Source organism: Taudactylus pleione, unplaced genomic scaffold (assembly GCF_031769625.1).
Source record: "Taudactylus pleione unplaced genomic scaffold, aTauple2 ptg000602l, whole genome shotgun sequence".
Taxonomy (NCBI): Eukaryota; Metazoa; Chordata; class Amphibia; order Anura; family Myobatrachidae; genus Taudactylus; species Taudactylus pleione.
This window is the reverse complement of record NW_028285004.1, coordinates 6317963-6341690: the sequence shown is the minus strand read 5'-3', so window position 1 is coordinate 6341690 and position 23728 is coordinate 6317963. Positions and strand designations below refer to the sequence as shown.

The following is a 23728-nucleotide window of genomic DNA, read 5'->3' as shown; positions in this document are numbered from 1 at the left end:
CCTACTTTTTTGAAGGACACTACCGAATTTCTTAATAAATTAAGGACAATCAGTACTGTACCCAATAAGACCATTTTGTGTACGTTAGATGTCAAAAATCTATATACAATTATTCCACATCATCAAGGGATGGAAGCTATGAGAACATTCCTATATAGAAATAATTTTGATAAATTGGACATTCCATTTTTTCTACAATTATTGGAGCTGACTTTAAGACAAAACTACTTTATCCACAACGGAGAGTTTTTCCTGCAACAACAAGGCTGTGCGATGGGGTCAAATGTGGCCCCATCGTACGCCAATATTTATATGTTCGAACAAGAGGAGCAACTATTTTTTTCTGACAAAAACATCTCTGACAATATCCTTCTATATACAAGATATATAGATGATCTATTCCTGCTGTGGCAAGGATCAGAAATGTTCCTTATAACCTTAATAGAGAATATCAACAAAACACAGGGACCGGTTGAATTCATCTTTAACTACAGTTTTACAGACATCAACTATTTAGATGTCACAGTTAGCATCGATGGGAATCAGATCAAAACAGATATTTTTTATAAAAAGACCGATAGGAATACTTTATTACATCATAGCAGTAACCATGCCCCAGCATTAAAGAAAGGATTGCCTCGATCACAGATGCTTAGGGCTGCATGTATCATCAGTGACCATCGACACTTAGATACAGCCCTTGATACAGTAGTAACTAAATTTACTGAAAGAGGATACAGCCTTAGGGAGCTCCAAAAAAACAAACAAGATGTCCTTCAATTATTCAGAGAGGAGTTACTGGTCCCAAACAAAAAAAATAGCAATAGGGATAGAATCCCTTTTGTAACAGAATATTCACTCTCCAGTTGTATAGTACCTAAGGCTATCAAAGCATTCTGGCCTTTAATTACTGGAGATCATGAGTTACCGGGATTACAGAAGAAAAACTTAATGCCTAGCTATAAAAGAGGTAAAAACCTCCGGGATCTCTTGGTAAAAACAGATATATCTAGACTACAACAAAGAAATTCTACCGCTGTACAAATAAAAAAACCAGGATGCTATAAATGCCCGTCGTGCGTAACTTGCAGTTGCATGGAACCAGGACATTATTTTAAACATCCACATACTGGTTTTAAATACAAGATTCGCCATACACTAACGTGTACAACACAATTCGTGGTATATCTCATTATATGCCCATGCGGACTTTATTATGTCGGACAAACTATAAGAACTTTTCGGGAGAGAATGGCCCTCCACAGGTCGGCCATAAGATCTGCCTTACAAGGCAAAAATGTTGACCAACCAGTGGCACGTCATTTTAAGGCTAACAATCATACTCTGTCTAGCCTTAAATATAAAATCATTGATCACATTCCGGTATTGTGTCGTGGAGGTGACAGGAACAAATTATTGTCCCAATGTGAATCCAAATGGATCTTTCTACTGGACACGTTAGCGCCTCGAGGTTTAAATGAAAAAATAGCTTGGAACGTTTTTCTTTAAGTTTCTTTTTAAAAAATACACAGTTTTTTGGTCATAATTATTCTATTTAGACTTATATAGTATACTACAGTCGGCTGCTACCTCTATATATATCTATTTTAGCTTTTGTAAGAATTATCATTATTGGTGCCATGTATTAGTCGCATATGTATATATATATATTCACTGTTTTTTATGCAATATGGCATTTATGTAGATGTTTTTTCAATATATACACATATTCTTTTCATATACATTTCCTTTTCTTTTTCACCACACTCTACACACATTCACTTTTCACCATACATTTTTTCTATATTCACGTTTTATTTAGTATTTGTTTTGCTATCACTTATCACATTTTTATTGACCATTGCTTTTACCAGCATCTTACATTTTTATTTGCAGTCACAGTTCATTTTACACATACATTTTTTACCATGCACAGCATCTCAAGCACCACACAACAGCACCTTATGCTTTGTACACTTCATTATGCTTCGCTGTTCTCCCCTATCCAGTGTGATGACGATGGTGTACAGGGTTACCAGGGAGACGTGTGATGTCATCATCGGTGACGCCTTCCGGGTTTCCCTTGACGGAAGCGCTATCAGCTGGCCGGGTGAGTCCAGCGTGCACTGACACGCTACAGTTATTGAACTATTTAAGGTAAGACACTTTCACTTGTTCACTTCAGGACACTAGTCCTGAAGACAAGGTCCTGGGAGACCTTGAAACGTCGACTTTGAAGTGGTGTATCATGTAATTTTTTCAATACACATCGTGGTTTTCAACATGGAGTGCCGCTTTCTTCTTTCATTAGGGGACCTACACAGTTCCTAAAGGGAATACCTGCAGTATATGTTCTTTAAGAAGGCACCCAACTGAGAGACATTGTTGTGGCTAGTGCCAAACCATACGAAGCATATATATTTATGGACTATATGTTATAGTCCATTGTGTTGAGGCACAGCTTCTTCTATTTACCTTGTGCATAATTATTTATAGCTGTAAATTGACTGAAAACAATCTTTTCAGCATATTCTTTTACTATTATTGGACTGTGAACAAGCATAGTGTCTATATAGGACAGCATTCTTTACCAACATGGAACACAAAACCAATACATTGGAAGCGTCTAATTTCTTGGATATACACCAACATTTGGGAAATACTCTAAGCTTTACTGAAGATCAAGCAGCGGCTATTCTGTTTAAAGAACATTCTATTACATTGGACGAACAACAATCTGTCCAAGATTTATACCATCAATTACTAAGACTGAAAAAAAAGGAAATCGATTTTATACTACATGGGTCATCACTATCAGACTACTATCGTGCCAGACATATCCCACGGGGGTTTAGGGTCAGAAATACCCCTACCATAGGGAGAACCAATGCAGAGTGTTGCACCAAATGGATCTCTGTACTTAACAAATGCAGTTTAGACCTTATGCTTCTAGTTATAGATGAAGCAGGAAAAACCCTTCAACATACACGGGATAAAATAGCAACCTTATCCACACAAAAAAAGACGGCATTGGATGATCGTAGCAACAAAGCCATATGGGATAAATTAGAAGCACAATGTCTATCTTACCGCAAGGAATTAAGTGCTTTCAAACGCAAAAAGCTAAACATGGTTCAAACCGATTATGAAGAAAATCGGGTATATCGTTGGCTTAGTGGTACGGAACCTATGCAGCAAAAGATAAGACAGAGATCTACCTGGAGAGATAGAAGATTTAAAAACAGAAATGATAATGCTTCTTCCAACAGCGATAGTGAGTTTAACATCATTGACTCTGATGACACACTTGCCACTACAGCCGTCCCTTTAGGACGAGTTACTCGGGCCAAAGGAGAGGCCATAGGCATAAACCCACCAGACGGGGGGGGGGGACAAAATGAGAGGGACTACAAAGCCCCCCACAAACAAGAGGAGGAATTGATCTATAATCTATCTTCACATACCCTTACAGAAATGGAAATATCAATACTTAATAAAGGCTTATCATTCATTCCCACGAACAAACATAATGATTTACAGTGGAAAGTCGACATCCATAGATTAAATAGAACGTTGAGGGTTAAAGAATTTTTTCAGTCTCAAGAGGAAGATAAGTCCTTACCTTACAACACATTTCTATCTCAGAGGATTAAATCTACATTTGATCCTCCGTCCCACAATGCCTCAATAAAAACGTTCACGAGGCTGTTGGATGATTCGGTCTGCAAATACAATGCAGCACAACCTAAGAAGCATACCAATTTGTCCAAAGGGGAACATCAAGCGTTAAAAAAATTACAAAATAATAATAACATCGTGATTCGCCCAGCCGATAAGGGGGGCGGTATTGTCTTGCAGGATTTGGACAAATATATTTCTGAAATCGATCAACAGCTGAACAACAGTGCGGTATACCTTAAACTCACAGAGGATCCTACTATTGGATTTAAGAACAACTTGGATAATATTCTGAAAATAGCTTTGAACAATGGTCAAATAACAAAAAAAGAACATGAGGCTCTAACACAGTCTTTTCCTAAAACTCTGGTACTATACACAGTACCAAAAATTCATAAGGATGTTTCTAAACCCCCAGGACGGCCAATCATATCGGCTAGGGATTCATTACTGCAACCAATCGCACAATTTCTGGATTATTTAGTACAACCATATATTTCTGTACAGCCTACTTTTTTGAAGGACACTACCGAATTTCTTAATAAATTAAGGACAATCAGTACTGTACCCAATAAGACCATTTTGTGTACGTTAGATGTCAAAAATCTATATACAATTATTCCACATCATCAAGGGATGGAAGCTATGAGAACATTCCTATATAGAAATAATTTTGATAAATTGGACATTCCATTTTTTCTACAATTATTGGAGCTGACTTTAAGACAAAACTACTTTATCCACAACGGAGAGTTTTTCCTGCAACAACAAGGCTGTGCGATGGGGTCAAATGTGGCCCCATCGTACGCCAATATTTATATGTTCGAACAAGAGGAGCAACTATTTTTTTCTGACAAAAACATCTCTGGCAATATCCTTCTATATACAAGATATATAGATGATCTATTCCTGCTGTGGCAAGGATCAGAAATGTTCCTTATAACCTTAATAGAGAATATCAACAAAACACAGGGACCGGTTGAATTCATCTTTAACTACAGTTTTACAGACATCAACTATTTAGATGTCACAGTTAGCATCGATGGGAATCAGATCAAAACAGATATTTTTTATAAAAAGACCGATAGGAATACTTTATTACATCATAGCAGTAACCGTGCCCCAGCATTAAAGAAAGGATTGCCTCGATCACAGATGCTTAGGGCTGCATGTATCATCAGTGACCATCGACACTTAGATACAGCCCTTGATACAGTAGTAACTAAATTTACTGAAAGAGGATACAGCCTTAGGGAGCTCCAAAAAAACAAACAAGATGTCCTTCAATTATCCAGAGAGGAGTTACTGGTCCCAAACAAACAAAATAGCAATAGGGATAGAATCCCTTTTGTAACAGAATATTCGCTCTCCAGTTGTATAGTACCTAAGGCTATCAAAGCATTCTGGCCTTTAATTACTGGAGATCATGAGTTACCGGGATTACAGAAGAAAAACTTAATGCCTAGCTATAAAAGAGGTAAAAACCTCCAGGATCTCTTGGTAAAAACAGATATCTCTGGACTACAACAAAGAAATTCTACCGCTGTACAAATAAAAAAACCAGGATGCTATAAATGCCCGTCGTGCGTAACTTGCAGTTACATGGAACCAGGACATTATTTTAAACATCCACATACTGGTTTTAAATACAAGATTCGCCATACACTAACATGTACAACACAATTCGTGGTATATCTCATTATATGCCCATGCGGACTTTATTATGTCGGACAAACTATAAGAACTTTTCGGGAGAGAATGGCCCTCCACAGGTCGGCCATTAGATCTGCCTTACAAGGCAAAAATGTTGACCAACCAGTGGCACGTCATTTTAAGGCTAACAATCATACTCTGTCTAGCCTTAAATATAAAATCATTGATCACATTCCGGTATTGTGTCGTGGAGGTGACAGGAACAAATTATTGTCCCAATGTGAATCCAAATGGATCTTTCTACTGGACACGTTAGCGCCTCGAGGTTTAAATGAAAAAATAGCTTGGAACGTTTTTCTTTAAGTTTCTTTTTAAAAAATACACAGTTTTTTGGTCATAATTATTCTATTTAGACTTATATAGTATACTACAGTCGGCTGCTACCTCTATATATATCTATTTTAGCTTTTGTAAGAATTATCATTATTGGTGCCATGTATTAGTCGCATATGTATATATATATATATATATATATTCACTGTTTTTTATGCAATATGGCATTTATGTAGATGTTTTTTCAATATATACACATATTCTTTTCATATACATTTCCTTTTCTTTTTCACCACACTCTACACACATTCACTTTTCACCATACATTTTTTCTATATTCACGTTTTATTTAGTATTTGTTTTGCTATCACTTATCACATTTTTTATTAACCATTGCTTTTACCAGCATCTTACATTTTTATTTGCAGTCACAGTTCATTTTACACATACATTTTTTACCATGCACAGCATCTCAAGCACCACACAACAGCACCTTATGCTTTGTACACTTCATTATGCTTCGCTGTTCTCCCCTATCCAGTGTGATGACGATGGTGTACAGGGTTACCAGGGAGACGTGTGATGTCATCATCGGTGACGCCTTCCGGGTTTCCCTTGACGGAAGCGCTATCAGCTGGCCGGGTGAGTCCAGCGTGCACTGACACGCTACAGTTATTGAACTATTTAAGGTAAGACACTTTCACTTGTTCACTTGGCAGTACACTAGTCCTGAAGACAAGGTCCTGGGAGACCTTGAAACGTCGACTTTGAAGTGGTGTATCATGTAATTTTTTCAATACACATCGTGGTTTTCAACATGGAGTGCCGCTTTCTTCTTTCATTAGGGGACCTACACAGTTCCTAAAGGGAATACCTGCAGTATATGTTCTTTAAGAAGGCACCCAACTGAGAGACATTGTTGTGGCTAGTGCCAAACCATACGAAGCATATATATATATATATATATATATATTTATATGCAAGCAACTAATGGTCAGGCACTCATGTTATCCATTACCTTAGCCTGGTGCCCTCACAATGTAAAATGATAGACAATACGGAGGTGCGGCACTCAGGGCATTGTAAAGTAAAGACTCAGACACGTGAAGCTGCTTTCAATGTTTCAATCAATATGATAGATTGTCATCAGGAAATACCTATTTCCTGATGACAATCTATCATTGATTGAAATGTTGAAAGCAGCTTCACATGTCTGAGTCTTTACTTTGCAATGCCCTGAGTGCCGCACCTCCGTATTGTCTATATACAGGGGCGTATCTATCCATTGGCCAGGATGGCACTTGCCAGGGGCGCCGGCCGAGAGGGGGGCGCCGTCTGGCAGTGCCACACATGGCCAAGGGATAGATTAGTGCCTGGTGACCAGGCCTGAGCTGCTGTCATTGGCTGCTGGCTGGTGGCTGGGGTGCTACTACTAGTCTCCATAGTTGCGCCCTCCTACAGGTGACATGCTGTGATCTCCGCGGGGCTCCTCATCACATCGGGCACCTGCAGCATGGCTCACCAGCTGCTGCACGTCAGGCTGCGATCTCCGCGGGGCTCTTCATCACACCGGGCACCCGCAGCATGGCTCCCCGGCTGCTGCACGTCAGGCTGCGATCTCCGTGGGGCTCCTCATCACACCAGGCACCCGCAGCATGGCTCCCTGGCTGCTGCACGTCAGGCTGCGATCTCCGCGGGGCTCTTCATCACACCGGGCACCCGCAGCATGGCTCCCGGGCTAGTGCACGTCAGGCTACGATCTCCGCGGGGCTCCTCATCACATCGGGCACCTGCAGCATGGCTCCCCGGCTGCTGCACATCAGGCTGCGATCTCCGCAGGGCTCCTCATCACACCGGGCACCCGCAGCATGGCTCCCCGGCTGCTGCACGTCAGGCTACGATCTCCGCGGGGCTCCTCATCGTGCTGGCCACCCGCAACATGGCTCCCCGGCTGCTGCACGGCAGACTGTGAACTATGCAGGGCTCCTCATCATGCCAGCCACCCGCAGCATGGCTCCCCGGCTGCTGTGCAGCTCGACTGGCCAGTAGCAAGGATGCTTCCCCCAGACCCTGGGTCAATCATCGGCGCGCAGAGCAACTGACCTTGCATGGCCAAAAGGTATAACGGGGGGGAAACTCTCAGTTGCTGCAGAACCTCTTCCGGCGGGTGGGGTTCAGCTGCTGCAGAACCTCTTCCCAGTGGGGGAACACATTAACTGCTTTCATAATAAGGAAGGCTTATTTATGACAGTTATGCCTGGCATTGAATGGATGTTTTTTCCTACTGTCTATCCTTTGTGTTTTCCTGTGTCTGTCCCCTCAGTCTCTCTCTCTCCTGCCTCTTTCTCTCTGTCTCTCTCTCCTGCCCCTCTGCGTCTCTCTCCTGCCCATCAGCGTCTCTCTCTCCTGCCCATCACCATCTCTCTCTCTCCTGCCCCTCTGTCTCTCTCTCTCCTGCCCCTCCTTCTCTCTCTCTCCTACCTTCCATTCTCTTTCTCTCCTGCCCCTCAGTCTCTCTCTCTCCTGCCCCTCAGCGTCTCACTCTCCTGCCCCTCAGCTTCTCACTCTCCTGCCCCTCAGCGTTTTACTCTCCTGCCCCTCAGTGTCTTACTCTCCTGCCCATCAGTGTCTTACTCTCCTGCCCCTCAGCGTTTTACTCTCCTGCCCCTCAGTGTCTTACTCTCCTGCCCCTCAGCGTTTTACTCTCCTGCCCCTCAGCATTTTACTCTCCTGCCCCTCAGTGTCTTACTCTCCTGCCCCTCAGTGTCTTACTCTCCTGCCCCTCAGTGTCTTACTCTCCTGCCCCTCAGCGTCTTACTCTCCTGCCCCTCAGCGTCTTACTCTCCTGCCCCTCAGTGTCTTACTCTCCTGTCCCTCAGTCTCTCTCTCTCTCCTGCCTCTCAGTCTCTCTCCTGCCCCTTAGTCTCTCTCTCCTGCCCCTCAGTGTCTCTTTCTCCTGCCTCTCAGCGTCTTACTCTCCTGTCCCTCAGCGTCTTACTCTCCTGTCCCTCAGTCTCTCTCCTGCCTCTCAGTCTCTTTCTCTCCTGCCTCTCAGTCTCTCTCTCTCCTGCCTCTCAGTCTCTCTCTCTCCTGCCTCTCAGTCTCTCTCTCTCCTGCCCCTCAGTGTCTCTTTCTCCTGCCTCTCAGCATCTTACTCTCCTGCCCATCAGCAACTTACTCTCCTGCCCCTCAGTCTATCTCTCTCCTGCCCCTCAGTGTCTTACTCTCCTGCCCCTCAGTGTCTTACTCTCCTGTCCCTCAGTCTCTCTCTCTCCTGCCTCTCAGTCTCTCTCTCTCCTGCCTCTCAGTCTCTCTCCTGCCCCTTAGTCTCTCTCTCCTGCCCCTCAGTGTCTCGTTCTCCTGCCTCTCAGCGTTTTACTCTCCTGCCCCTCAGCGTCTTACTCTCCTGTCCCTCAGTCTCTCTCTCTCCTGCCTCTCACTCTATCTCTCCTGCCTCTCAGTCTCTCTCTCTCTCCTGCCTCTCAGTCTCTCTCTCCTGCCCCTCAGTGTCTCTTTCTCCTGCCTCTCAGCATCTTACTCTCCTGCCCATCAGCAACTTACTCTCCTGCCCCTCAGGGGGATGGCTACGGAGACAGAATGTAATTATTAAAAAAATATTGAGGTAGGGGGTGCCAGTCCATTACTTTGCCAGGGGTGCTCAGACCCCTAGATACACCCCTGTCTATATATATATATATATATAATTAAGTGACCAATGAAAAAACAAAGTTGGTTACTATTTCTTTATGTGTGGCGCTGCTCTGCAATGCACTAAAGGAGTAATATACACAATAAAGTTGCCGTCATTAGTCTATCTTGCACTAGACTAAACAAAAGTCAAAAGTACTAAATAATTGTTGGAGCACATATGTACAATTTAATATCTGGATTAAATACATTTTTAAATATTTATATTAAAACTCATACTTAATCATATAAATGCACCAGAAATCCTGCTATTGCACCATTACTTACCATTTACATCAAAAAACGTTTGAGCCCGTGCACTCCCTGCTGTGCTAGTAGCAAAACATTCAAAGAAACCTTCGTCGTGGGATGAAACATTGGCTATTTCCCAGCTTGTAATTACAGATTCTCTACAAATATAAAACATTGAAGACAGTAATTTGTCAGTTCTTATAATTAGGCAATTCTTTGTTGAAGAGTGCTGACATCCTTCAATATCCTGACAGTGACCTCTCATGTGTGTTTGGGATACACTTTTAGATATGGCGACAATGGGACTGATTCAGGTTGGATAGCAATTCTGCTAATGCGCACGCAATGCAGTTGCTATTATCAATGGTGATATGCAAATGCATTGTGATCGCAGTATAACATTGTGATTACAGCCTCACATAAAGACGCCCACTTCCCCTTACTCACATCTGTATTACTTAGCAATATAGTGAAACAATCGGTAACATCGGACCCATACGCACACTTGCACAAGCCCTGACCTTGCTCAGAAATTGCTAGCAGCCACACAAGCTATCACTGCTATGGCTGCGTATGGCATCGTAGTGGATAATTTATGCACACACCTGAAATGGCGTTGAGACGCACTGGTATGCCTGTGTTCGCACGACTACCCCCCCTTGTCATCACCCACAAATGGTACTTCCTATGAACACTCTGCGATGGTTCTGCGTGGTCACTGTAATCACAGATCGCAGTGTCTGGTTCTCGCACGCACACTGCAATGCATACTCATGCGCATTGCGAATTAATCAGCCGATTGCGTGCATATTAGCAACTGCGATCCTTGCTGAATCATGCCCCCAGCAAGGATCACAGTTGCTAATACTCACGCAATTGGCCGATTAATTTGTACAGTGCATGGGTACGCATCGCAGTGCGCGTGCGCAAACCAGACACTGCAATCTGGACTGTGATCACAGTGACAACACAGACCCATCTCAGAGTGATTGCCAGGAAGTGCCATTGGTGATGGGGGGTGGTCATGCGAACACAGGCGTGCCTGTTCATCTCAACGCCGTTTCAGGGGCGTGCATTATCCACTGCGATGCCATACGCAGCCATAGTTATACTGCGATCGCAATGCATTTGCATATCACTGCTGTTATTAGCAACTGCGTTGCGTGCGCATTAGCAGGATTGCGATCCAAGCTGAATCAGGCCCAATGTACTGAAAATAAACATACAGCAGGATAGGAATACAAGAAGGAAAGAGATATTTAGCATTAAATAGGCAAATGTCTAATACAACACTGAGAGTGACATGCAATTCATAGGTACAAAAAGGTAATTTAACAATGTGACTATCTATGCAAATATACTTTAGTAGGATCACTTGCTCTTTTTAATTCCCATTAGACAAGACCAAATAGAAAAACTGAATGTATCAAAAAGTTTAAGGGCAGTATCCAATTAGCCCCGATAGGTTTTCAGGGGCAAAACATGGGGATTTTTCAACGAAAATCCCTTTTTTTCAACAAATTTGTTTTTACCCTATCCTATTTGTTTCAGGCAAACAAATAGTATAATTCACCTGAAAACACATAGGGCAAAATTTACTAAGCAGCTGGTTCTAAACCCTGCCGGTTTGGCGGCGGTTTTGCTATCCGCAGATTTACTAAGGCCAAAACCGCTGCAAAACTGCCGTCAAAACACATTTTAGAATAGAATAGAACAGGGCTGTCATTAAGAAACTGCTGCAAAACCGCCACCAAACCCCTGGGGGTTTAGAACCCGCCGTCAAATCGCCACCAAACCACCGGGGTTTAGAACCTGCTACTTAGTAAATTTGGCCCATAGCATGTGTATTTTTGGCATTACGCTGGCGAAAAAACTGCACTTTTTGGGGATAATTTTTGGGATACATATAAGGTCCCCACATAAAATCCCCGATAAGTGCCGGCGTCGGGCCGGACTTCAGGGCTAATAGGATAGCCCCGGGGGATCCAGCAGTACCCGAACAATGTTCGGGGATAATTGGATACCACCCAAATTGTTTAATAAATACACGAAATGTTGCACATGACATGAAAACTCCTCCATGGCGATTGCACTAATAGGATGCTTAAGAAATTAAGCTGCACCATGCACAATGTCCTGACTTTATTGCCTCTTTCGATATGATAGTATTATATGCCCCATTATTCCTTCTAGGTGTAAAACAGCATGACAGCTTAGAGTATTCTAAGGCAGTAATCTGCCATGTTGGGGGCCAGAAAGTATATTTTTACTTTATGAGAGTAAATTGGCAAATGAATAATTAGAGACTGCTCACTCTGGATCTACACGATTGTGACAAAACTTTTTATCCCCATGTCCCACTAGAGTGCCTGTCCTAGCTAACATTATTCCTATCTACACTCCATAGCATGTTTCTGCTCACCCCATAGAGGGTTTGAATGTCAGCCTAATTTTGGTTACATATAAGATTGGGTTATGTTATCTCTTACAATGTAGGTAATTCATGTTAGCCCTAATGCTTCCTATTGCTTACTTATGCCAAAGGAGTAAGCATATGTGTATTCCAAATCTGTAGAAACCATATATCGATAATTAGATTAGCAGGTCATATAGGTTAGACCAGTGGTTCCACGTGACGAGATGTACTCGTAGATTGTGAAAATTGTTTTGAGGGCTGAGGATGTTCAAATATGATGTCATTTGACTACAGTCTGTTTGTTGCTTAACAATGTTGCTAGGCGAGCATGTGAAGACGAGAAATTAGAAAATTGGTCCTTTATCTCTGTCCTCCATAGCACGCAATGACATCCTGCCCTCTGTGTTATTCTAGTCTATGTGGACTGGAGGTCCTATGATTTACAAATAGTATAAGGTTCTCTGTTGATATCGCGCGATCAGCGTGATAATATGCTAGTAAATTCTCTATTTATTTATTTCTAAAATTGCAAATGATTTATGTATATATAGTTAATGGTATTAAATCCGCCATTTTTAGTAAGGGCATTGGCCACAAGTAAGATGATCACGTGTGATAGGGTAATCACGTGACGAGTTGAACTCGTAGATGGTAACATCTGATCCCAGGGCTGAGGACACCGAAATATGATGTCATCAAATGTAGTCTGCCTGTCGATCAATAATGATGTCTAATAAGTATGTGTGAGTGGGAAACTGGAAACTGGGTCTCCTATCTACGTCTCTCACAACACACATTAACATCCGGTTCTCTGCACTATTCATATCCGTGTGGACAGGGGGTCATGTGATCTGCCAGTATCACGTGGTCCACTGTTGACACCACGTGATCGGAGTGGTAATACACACGGATAAGTAAGCCTGAAGTTGAACAACTGTATCCCTTACATTATTTACTTTACTTTATACTTTTTATAAAGGAAGGTTTGCCTCATTAGTAGGTTATGAAATAAATAAATTTGTAACGATGAAGTGCAATTATCTCCATGTGTGGGTAATTAGGGGCCATTTTGACTCTGTATAAATATCCCCAACAATCAAACAGACACTCACCTTTGATAAAGCTGGGGGTTACCCAGCGAAACACGTCAGGTGTTTTTAGCACCCCTTTTTATTGGAAGGATACATCTGGGTCACTTGTTTTGCACTGCTGCCACTCTCATCTGGAACAGACTCCACAGACCATACTACTCTGTTTGGGCAATCACCGAGGGACAGATGGACTGATACAACAATAACAACTTTCAAGTCACCATTTGGACAGCAATGTTTCACCACTCCAAGGGACATCATTAGAGCATGATGCCGTTCTAGGACATTCCGGGTCCCTAATATTGTGATTTGGTTAGAGACTTATCCAATTGGAATACTATAATTGACCACTTTCACCCTCAGGAGTCTTAATAAGTACATCCTTGACATTATTTCCATTTGTATGCCTCATTTCAATAGGGGTAGCATTCACAATTGATTCATGTCTGATATTGTGTTATATTTTTATTTTCATTTTAATCAGTAATAAATAATTCAATTTATTTATATTGCACTTCATCTGGTTTTAATTAACTATTAGTCCTCTAAGCGCTGTATTTATCTTTTTCTTGTGTTTTCATTGAGTGTGACTATACTCATTTTTTCACAGCTGCTGTGGAAAAAACTGCCCATTTAAACGCCTGTTGTGAGGTTTATCCTTACACATTTCCTTGGTTCAACAACTACAAGTTGGCTGCACAATATAATCCCCACGTGTGCCATAGAATAGTTGTGATCAAGAGATGAATGATGTATTGACCATCATGTTTCTCTCTTGGCAATGTGGAACATAAACGTATGCAGTATAAAACACTTACCATTACAAATAAGAACGTGCACCACTCACACTTTTGCTCAGCACCAGGATTCAGGAAATGCAACTACCTGGTAGCTCCAACGGCCCATCTAATCTGTTCATTACCCAGCCACATTCTGTGTGCCTGAATAACTTTGCTTGAAGCAAGATACAAAACTAGATGCAATACCAAAGTAGCTGAAGCATGGTCTACCTATTGTAATTGTACCATCAGCCAGAAAAACAAATGGTGCATTATTTAACAGAGCTACAGAGCTAATAGCATTCCCAAACATATTTTTAAATATTTAAAAAATGTGTTCAAAGGATAATATCATTTAAAACTGAAAATTCAGTTTTATGTTGTGGAGTTCATTTAGTCAAACAATGATACTGAATATCACTACTGTACCTTAAGATAGGTTCACACCTAGCAGATTTATCTGCAGATGATGGTTGTCCATAAACACTGAACAACCATCATCTTCCTTCTGTCCGCGGTTTCTGCTGCAAGTGTATGGGTGGTCGTCAGACTGCCCCCGTACACACTGCACGATGGGCAGAAATGTCTACAGATATATCTCCCATCGGCTGTGCACCAGAGCTGATGAGATATGTCTGTGAACAACGTCGTTCACAGACATATCGCTGGTACACATAGGCCGATGGGCACCCAATTTAATGGCCGATCAATTGATCTCCTAATCCAATCCCCTAACGCCAATCTCCTAATGTCACTGATGGTCCTGCAATACTCTTCTTGCTGCACCTGATAACTGCCTGCTAGACACAGGCTGTGTGTTGTCAATGCCTCTTCCCTGTCAATGTCCCATTCATGCAAAAGGGAAACTCATGGAGCAGGGCATTGACAACATGTTGTCTTAGCATATATGAGAAGTACGTTTATGAGCTTTTAAAAATATGAAAGGACCTACAGGATCAGGGGTAAACTGGATTACATGTATGTCATTTTCAGCATTATTCGGTAACTAATTGACCAAAACCAACAGATGTTCAGGTACAGTAATATCACATTGATAGGGGTATTCAATATGGGAGCGAAAACTCAGTTTTTGGCGATGTTTTCGGACCTATGACGTCATTATCGCAGGCTTTGCTTTTACACTGTATTCAATTTCAAAGACTTTTCACATTTTCGAAAAGTTTTTGAATAAAAATGGGGATAACTTTTCACCACTGAATAGGTGGTGAAAAAAAGTGCAGAATTGGGGTTTAGGGGTGCAGGCTTAAAAAAAATAGCCTGCACCCTTCAGAATGACCCCTTGAAATGATCTGTGTAAAAAAAAAAATCAGGACCCCCCCAAAAAAGCACTTGGAATTTGGGGGAAAAAAAAAATGTTGGGGGACAAAGTAAAAAAATAGAGAACTTGACTCTGGGGGGGTCCCCAAGTATGCCCCAGGTGTTTTTTTCATTGCAGCTGCTTGCGGCAGGTGGGTTTTTCACGATTTTTTCATGTCACTTTAGCAACTTTAAAATATGCTGACCCCCATTTTCAACTACCCCAAATTTGCTGGGCATAGTTATTTTTCCCCCCAAAAAAATTCTAAATGCTCTTCTGCATCATTTTCTTCAAAGTCACATTTATGCACTTGCCGCGGCTATTAGAAACCCCGACTTCCTTCAGTAGTTAAAAATGGGGGTACGCATAGTTATCCCCCATGTGGACACATCTTTAGGGGGGTCCCTAGAATATTTCCCGAAAATTCCCATTTTTGTTGAACCTGTAAAAAAAATAGCAAAAATATACAAAAAAAATGACAGAAGGTCCCCCCCCAAAAGCCAAACCAGCCCCAGGATTGCCAGCCAGTGGTGGTTTCTAAAAATACGGGGAACAAAATGTGTAGGGTTCCACCATATTTTAGAAACCAATACCAGGCTGCAGGGACTAGTGCTGGTTTTAAATATAGGGGTCAAAAAAGACGTGGGGTACCCCCTATATTTAAGACCAGCACCAGACCCAACCGACCGGGGTGTAATGCCACAGCCCGGAGACCCAATCAGCGGGGCTCCAAGTCCAAAGCATTACACCTCAAGTCGGTCAGCGCAAGCCGGTGATCTCCCCTCTCCCGAGCACCACAGGCTTACGCTGAAGCCTGGGGCTCTTCCCCATACCCTTGCTTGGTGGGTATGGGGGTAATAGGGGGGCCAAATAATGTAACACTATTGTACTTTACATTGGAACTACAAGTGCCAGCAGACATGCGGCATCTGTAACTTCACTGTAAAATAAATAGTTAAAAAAGGACAGAACACACACACCATGTCCAGTATAAGTTTATTAAACACACCTACCCATTCACACATACTTACCTATACCAGATGTTCGGTCCCCTTGTCAAGTAGAAATCCAATGTACCTGGCCCTGCAAGAAAGATTTCATACTCACCTTCATCCAGCGCTGGTCTCCACAGTAATCCATGGGTGTTTTAAAACAAAACAACGAGTTACCCGATCCACGGAACACAGCTATCTGTATGTGTGTTGCCACACATACAGATAGCTCCCGAATGCCAGCTATCGGCACTTCACGGGGCATTGCAGTCCAGAGAGCCAATCAGCGGCAGCGTTGACTGTAGAGCGCCTGCTGATTGGCTCCAGCAACTGACAGTTCCCACGTGGGCGAGTCACACCAGGTGGGAACTGTCAGTTGCCGGAGCCAATCAGCGGGCGCTCTACAGTCAGCGCTGCTGCTGATTGGCTGACAGGACTGCAATGCCCCCCGTGAAGTGCCGATAGCAGGTATTCGGGAGCTATCTGTATGTGTGACAACACACATACAGATAGCTGTGTTGCGTGGATCGGCTAAATGCGTTTTTTTTTTTTTTTTTAAATCACATGGATTTGTGCGGAGACCAGCGCTGGATGTAGGTGAGTTTGAAATCTTCCTTGCAGGGCCAAGTTTTAAGGATCTCTACTGGAGAAGGGGACAGAAACTTCTGGTATAGGTAAGTATGTGTGAATGGGTAGGTGTCTGTAATAAACTTATACTGGGCACGGTGTGTGTGTTTTGTCTTTTTTTAACTATTTATTTTACAGTGAAATTACTGGTGCCGCATGTCTGCTGGCACTTGTAGTTCCACAAGTGCAAAATGGCAGGCATGCTGGCACTTGTAGTTCCACTGTAAAGTACAATAGTGTTACATTATTTGGCCCCCCTATTACCCCCATACCCACCGCTCCAGGGGTATGGGGATGAGACCCAGGATTCAGCGTAAGCCTGTGGTGCTCGGGAGAGGGGGGACCCTTTTTTGGGGGGTGTAGTGCTTTGGACCTGGAGCCCCAGTGATTTTTTACAAATTTTTTTTACAGGTTAACTAAAACGGGAATTTTTGGGAAATATTCTAAGGACCCCCCTAAAGATGTCTAGACATGGGGGATCACTATGGATACCCCCATTTTAACTACTGAAGGAAGTCGGGGTTTCTAATAGCCACGGCAGGAAAAAACACCTTCAAAGCTATTTAAAAACCCAACTTTCTTTTGCAGGCAAAAACAGGGTTACCCATAGTGATCCCCCATGTCTGGACATCTTTAGGGGGATCCCAGGCATATTTCCCGAAAATTCCCGTTTTTTTTCCTTAAATGGGGTCAAGGGTAATTTTTTTAAAAACAGGGATAATTTTTCTAAGCACTATAGCAAGTGAAAAAAAATGCAGAATAGGGGTTTGGGGGTGTAGGCTTATAAAAAATAGCCTGTAGTTTTGGGAATGTCCCCTTAAAAGGAAATGTTCAAAAAAAATGTCCTAAAAAAAATCGGGACACCCTTAAAAAAATGTAAAAAAAATTTGGGTTTAAAAAAAAAAATAGGTAAAAAAAAAGTAAAAAAATTATTTCTGGTGGGGTCCCCAAGTATGGGGCGGGTGTTTTTTTCATTGCGCACAGTAGTGGCAGGTGCATTTTTGCAGAATTTTAAAAAATGACATTTAGGGACTTAAAAATATGCTAGTACCCATTTTCATGTACCCCAAATTTGATGAGACCACTTAAAAATGAAAAAAAAAATCTAAGTGCTCTTCTGCATCACTTCTTCAATGTCGGGAAAAAAAACACCTGCACAGCTATTTAAAAACCCCGACTTTCTTCTGCAGGCAAAAACGGGGGTACCCATAGTGATCCCCGAGGTCGGGGCATCTTTAGGGGGCTCCTACAATTAATTCCTGAAAATTCAAGTTTTTTTTTGCCGATCCAAGTATCGCCAGGTCCCGTTTTCGACGATTTCAAATTGAATACGGGGATAAGCGGGAGCGTGCGCGATACTTTTTCGCTGGCAAAACCTCCGATGTGCGGCGAAAACCTCACTGGCGAGGTTAACATCTCATATTGAATACCCCTCTTAATCTGCTCTTCTGATTAAATCCTAAGGTTTACATTGAGGAACATCCAATTTCCTACAAAGTTTGATCTATCCACAACATTTCACATATTTATATACACACTGTTAAAACATATATTATACCTACTGGAATTTTTGCTCTGCACCCAGTCTGATGCCATTCTTGCTGAAAAGCACTGTTATGGGTATAAGACTTTCTACATAGCATGGAATGTGGCCAGGCTGCAGGTAGTAGCCAGGAGTTACTTTGGCCATGGACACTTTTGGAGCTCCTATAAGCACAAAGATTACAGTCAGATAATATTTTATTTCCAAAACTCCTATATATTAATTGTATTTAACAACACTTACAGCAGATACACTATAAGTAAAAAAGAACAATCTTGATGACAATCTTTATGCTTCCTTACAGTTTATATTCAATGTTTAGACTAATCAGCTTTGTCACACTAAAGTTTCTATGTTTTGCTCACAGATTCATCATTTTTCAAAAACTTAAAAAAACTAATATAGTTGTGGCTGCCTGCCAGGCTGAACAGCAGTGAGTACGGAAGAGCTCAAGCTACTTAATTTTATTAACATAACTCATTTTAGTCAGCTGTAATCTCCAAATCACAGATCTGATAACACAAACATCTTAAATATGTTTATTTTCCACCTGTAAAAAACATAGAAATGAATAACAAAAATGATAAATGAACTTAAAAATATTTCCTGTTTAAAAAAGAAATGTTTTAGGGCAGGGGTGGGCAATAAGAGGCCCTCCAGCTGTTGGTACAAAGAGAGCACTAATCCCGCACCAGCCATCTATTACTATATGTAGTTTATAGTTTACAGTTCCATTTGTCCTCTCTCCAGTTAGCTGTTACTCAGTTCATCTGTATCTACTGCTTGCTGAGGTGCTACCCACTACTTAAACAGAAAAGTAAGTAGTTTTAACGGGTGCACTGGGACCCACGTTGGTAATGTAAAATGTAATTTTTTTAATAGGTATGCATTAAAATATCTCACTGTATTAAATTTGTTAAGATGGTGAAATATAAAAAGATAGAATTGTGCAAAAGAGATGAAAATTAATGTGTATAATAAAATAAAATGCAAAACTAAACCATTGAAAATTTGTCATCTTTCAATACAATCAGTGTTTAGTAACACAGTGGTTCGTTAATCATTATAGTTTATTCTGTTATTTATGTTGCAATTAATTATTTTCTGAGGCTAAATGCCTTCATCAACTCCTTAAAAGGAAGTAGTTGTTGTTGAACTACAAATCCCAGTATGCATTGCAACAGTTTTAGCATGGATAATAGCAAAACTGTGGCAGGGCATGCTGAGATGTGTAGTTCTACAACAGCTGGGGGGGCCGCTTATTGCCCATGCCTACTTAAAGGCTTATGTACTAATAAACGTGGGACTGCCGCAATTATTAAGGATCCTACTCTAGGGAAATCATGCAGTGTCAGCTGAAGATGGTGTAAACTAATAGGACCAAACGCCAAAGAGCTTGGTGAAAAGCTTTGCTTTTTGGAGTATGGTACATACAGCAGGACTGAGATCATAGTCGCCATTGATAATAATGGGGACTGCAATCTGCAGTGCTAATTAGCACTATGCCAGAGATTTCTGTGAAATCTCCTGCATTATTAGTACATAGCAACAATTAGTACATAGAAATTGCAGTTTCTACATAGTTTTATGAAAAAAACCCTTGATAAATAGGCCCCTAATGTTCTGGTATCTGAAGATATAAAGTCAGATAATCGACACACCCCCAGTGATTTTGGAGGCTCCAGCCGCACCACTCCAAAGGCCACATCACCCTAACACCCAGTGCCGCATACCGCTTGTGGATTCCTGCCAGAAGCACGGACATCAGGCACCAGCTTCATATTGCAGTGGTCTACGTCACAGAGGTCCTTTCTCCAACTTGGAAATAGCAGCAACCTATTGCAGTGGTTACATCCTGCAGTGTGAGCGCACTCAGCCCGCTCACCAAGCTACACGCCCCGCCAGGTGCATCTGCCTAACGCTGACTCTTAGCGGCCGTGCACCCACACCGGCTGTTCACGACCCAGGTTTGTCAGACCCGGAGGTCTGGCTGACATATGCCGTCTGGTCTCAGGTACCTGATTTCAATCTTTTCTAAGGAGCATACACCGTTTAACTCCAGAACTTTTTCAAACCATTCTGAGCAGTTCCACTGTCACCAATTGTGAGTACTGCAGTATATACATTTATTTTAACCTCGTATGTTGGGACTCCCCAATTGTCAGTCAACTGTTAGACTGTTTCCTACCTAGGTGACTATTTGCGGTGATATATGGCACTCAGGGTGTTCCTACTAACAAGGACTTTTTGAGGATATATCCAGTATTCCATTACTGGCTGCATTCTTTAGGGATTCCAACCAGGATCCTCACTCAGAGACAATTCAGAGTTGCTATTACGTTTTTGCTATTATCCAATTGTCACAACTCAAGTTACATTTGCCTCAAGCTTTGCTATTTTCCATTAGGCTCTCAAATAGAGACACCTCAGAATTGCCACAAACTGTCAATCCTATATATTTTTGTAATGTCTTCACAAGTGGTCCATCTTAGCTTTTAGGAGGTTCATATATCCGTTGACTATTTTTTTATATTAATTCAAGTGGGCGGCAAGTCAATTGACATTTATTTGTTTTTATTATATATATTTATTATGCTTGCAAACCTTTTTTATTTATTGTTCATTTTTCTTATCTCTGATTTTATCTCATTCCAATTGTATTATTAAATACTCATTTCTTGGTAGATAATTTATCAATGTATTAATATATTCATCATTCATTATATGCCTATTGACCCTGCGCTTCCATTCTGTTCCTTTGCCCATAATTTTATATGAGATTCAGCTCCTCATTGGAAGCAGCGGGACTCTAGACATATATCCAGATAACTTTAAATATATTTTTTAGATTTTTCATTTTACATCTATTCTGCTTAGTGCCTATTGTTTTTGTTTTCACTTGGAAAGTCAGATAATTACCTGGAACAATATTAGAAAAAGAAACACTGGATGCCCGCTGAAACAGGTAATCATTTTTATCATAACCTGTTATTCTGAGGAAAAACACTTCCTTTGGTGGAATAAATTCAGTTACATTCCATATCTCATAGGGTGTTCTGTCCGGATAATACTTTATTGGAATTGTCTCCAGAACACGTCCTGATGTACTCAATAACTCAAGGCGATCAATTCTTCCTTGGTGTTGTAATCCGGTTGTGTTCAAAACCACATATGTGGGTATCCCTGTTGGAGCCAAAAACATTTCAGCAGGGTTTAGAAAATATGTAATGCAAATTAATGCCTTAGGTTCCGTAACATTGTCAGGTGTGCTACAACAACAAAACCACAGAATCACAATATCTGCAGCCCATCAATGGTTCCCTATGGGTGTAAGTGCAGCTGACTGTCCACCTACAGCACTTAAAGGTGAATGTCTACTTTATGATTTAGGGAAACAACTCTATAAAATCAGTCTGTGACATTACTTGTAGCTTGGTGGAAAGAGTAATAATGTCACTAAACAGTACAACCTATTATCAGTTTGGGATTACTCACGTTCAATGTTTCATTTTAAGCCTTCCATATTTCTCCTACAATTTTAAGGTGTGAAGTGCCCAATATAACTATCAGTAAGGAACAGGGGCGGATTGGGCCGCCGGGACGTTTCCTGCTGGGCTGGCCCCTTTTTTGCCTTTTAGGGCCGGCAGCCGTCCTTCCCTCACCCAACCCACTGCCGGCGCAGCTGCCACGATCGGAGCTCAGCTCCAATTCGGGCAGCATTGCAGCTTCTGTGCATTACCGGCAGCCGCCCTTCCCTCAACCACCCCTCTGCTGGCCCAGCTCTCTGCCGCAATCGGAGCTCAGCTCCGATCGGGCAGTTTTCTGAACTTAAACAAAAATGGGCGACGGGCAGGGGCGGAACTGAAGAGAGCACCTCTCCTTCATTGTCCCAGCTTCCACTGATCCCTAGGAATAAGTGCCCGAAGTCCCAGCTCCATGTCCTGGACTTGCTGCCACCTGCACACCACGGCCATGGTGATGTGCAAAACAACATTTTTTTTTCTAAACTTCGTTGTAGCATCCAGCAAAGAAGGAAAGGGAGGGGGAGGAGGAGCGATTGCGGGGTGTCCATGTACTGCGTGATCAAGCGCTGCTGCTGTATGAGAGAAGTTAGGGCACAGAAGAAATGCATACAGAGAGAGCGTGGCAGGAGCGGACCCTGCACCTCGCCCCTCACACACTGTCTAATGGTGCGTACACACTGGGCGATTAAAGTGGACGAATGAACGATAACGATATCGTTATCGTTCAGTCGTCCACTTTATCGTCCATTTTTAACACAAAAAAGATGAACGATGACGACGACGCGCGTTCCCGCGGGTCGTTCGTCATCCTCGTTCATCGGGCTGACATGCAGGCCAACCTGACGACCTCGTCAGGTTGCTGCATGTCAGGGAATGGGTGAGAGAGCCCGGCGCTGAACGATATCGCTAATGATATCGTTCAGCGGCTGTGCTCAATGTCATGAACGACATTGAGCACAGCCTGCCGGGGACACACTAGATGATATCGCTCAGGGAGCATATCGTCTAGTGTGTATGCACCTTAAGCCTCTGAGACTAGTGCTGACGTTCATGTGACTCCCTCACATCACGTGTGCCCTGCTTTCTAGTGGCTGGTCTCTCCCTCATGTCCAGACCAGTCCAGCCACCATCAATGATGGAGAAGACATCCCAAAGCACATCCTGACACAGATCCTTATAGTGGCAGGTACTTTAATACATAATAATTAAACGTTTTTTTCAGGGGAGGTTCAAGTGACAACCTTAATCAGGTGACCATACAACCCAAATGAGAGAACATCAATGTACCGCATTCATGTCCCCCCCTCTCCCCTTCCCTGTCCCCTTCTATTCATCTTCTCATTTTTCATGGGCACAAAAGTGCAGCAGACACTGGGAGCTTCTCTTAATAACAAAAAAGCAGTTCATATTGTGTGGACTGCACCCATATAATAAACACCTGTCACCTTAAGGCACATACGGTTGCACTATATTACTACCTCTGCATGTGTCTCATGAATGTTAATCACCATTATGTCACAGCTAATATGGTATGAGGGTGTTTTAATGATGTTAATTATATGCGCAATACTTCACCTGGTGGTGAGATTATATATACTGTATATAAATATTATTATTATTATTACATTTTATTTATAGGGTGCCACAAGAGGTCCGCAGCGCCATACATACAGTAAAGGGTACACAGAACATTACATTACAATACAGTAACCAAAATATAAACAGAACACGGGTAACAATTAGCAACACAATTCTCCATACACAATACAGCTGGGAAGGTGAAGGCTGTCATAGAGGTCCTAGAGAAGAAGGCTGTGAGACAGTGGGGAGGAGAA

General features: G+C 42.1%; 1 protein-coding gene across 1 annotated transcript in view; it reads right to left on the bottom strand.

Annotated features, from left to right (window-relative positions):
- The window catches only part of HMCN1 (hemicentin 1), a 563772-nt gene that overhangs the window by 457540 nt on the left and 82504 nt on the right, over window positions 1-23728 (bottom strand). Inside the window, exons 9-11 of the mRNA XM_088453882.1 lie at window positions 21289-21552; window positions 18389-18533; window positions 9640-9761 (exon numbers count right to left, since the gene is read on the bottom strand). Of these exons, the coding sequence (XP_088310008.1) occupies window positions 9640-9761; window positions 18389-18533; window positions 21289-21552 (531 nt within the window). The remainder of the gene's footprint in view (window positions 1-9639; window positions 9762-18388; window positions 18534-21288; window positions 21553-23728) is intronic.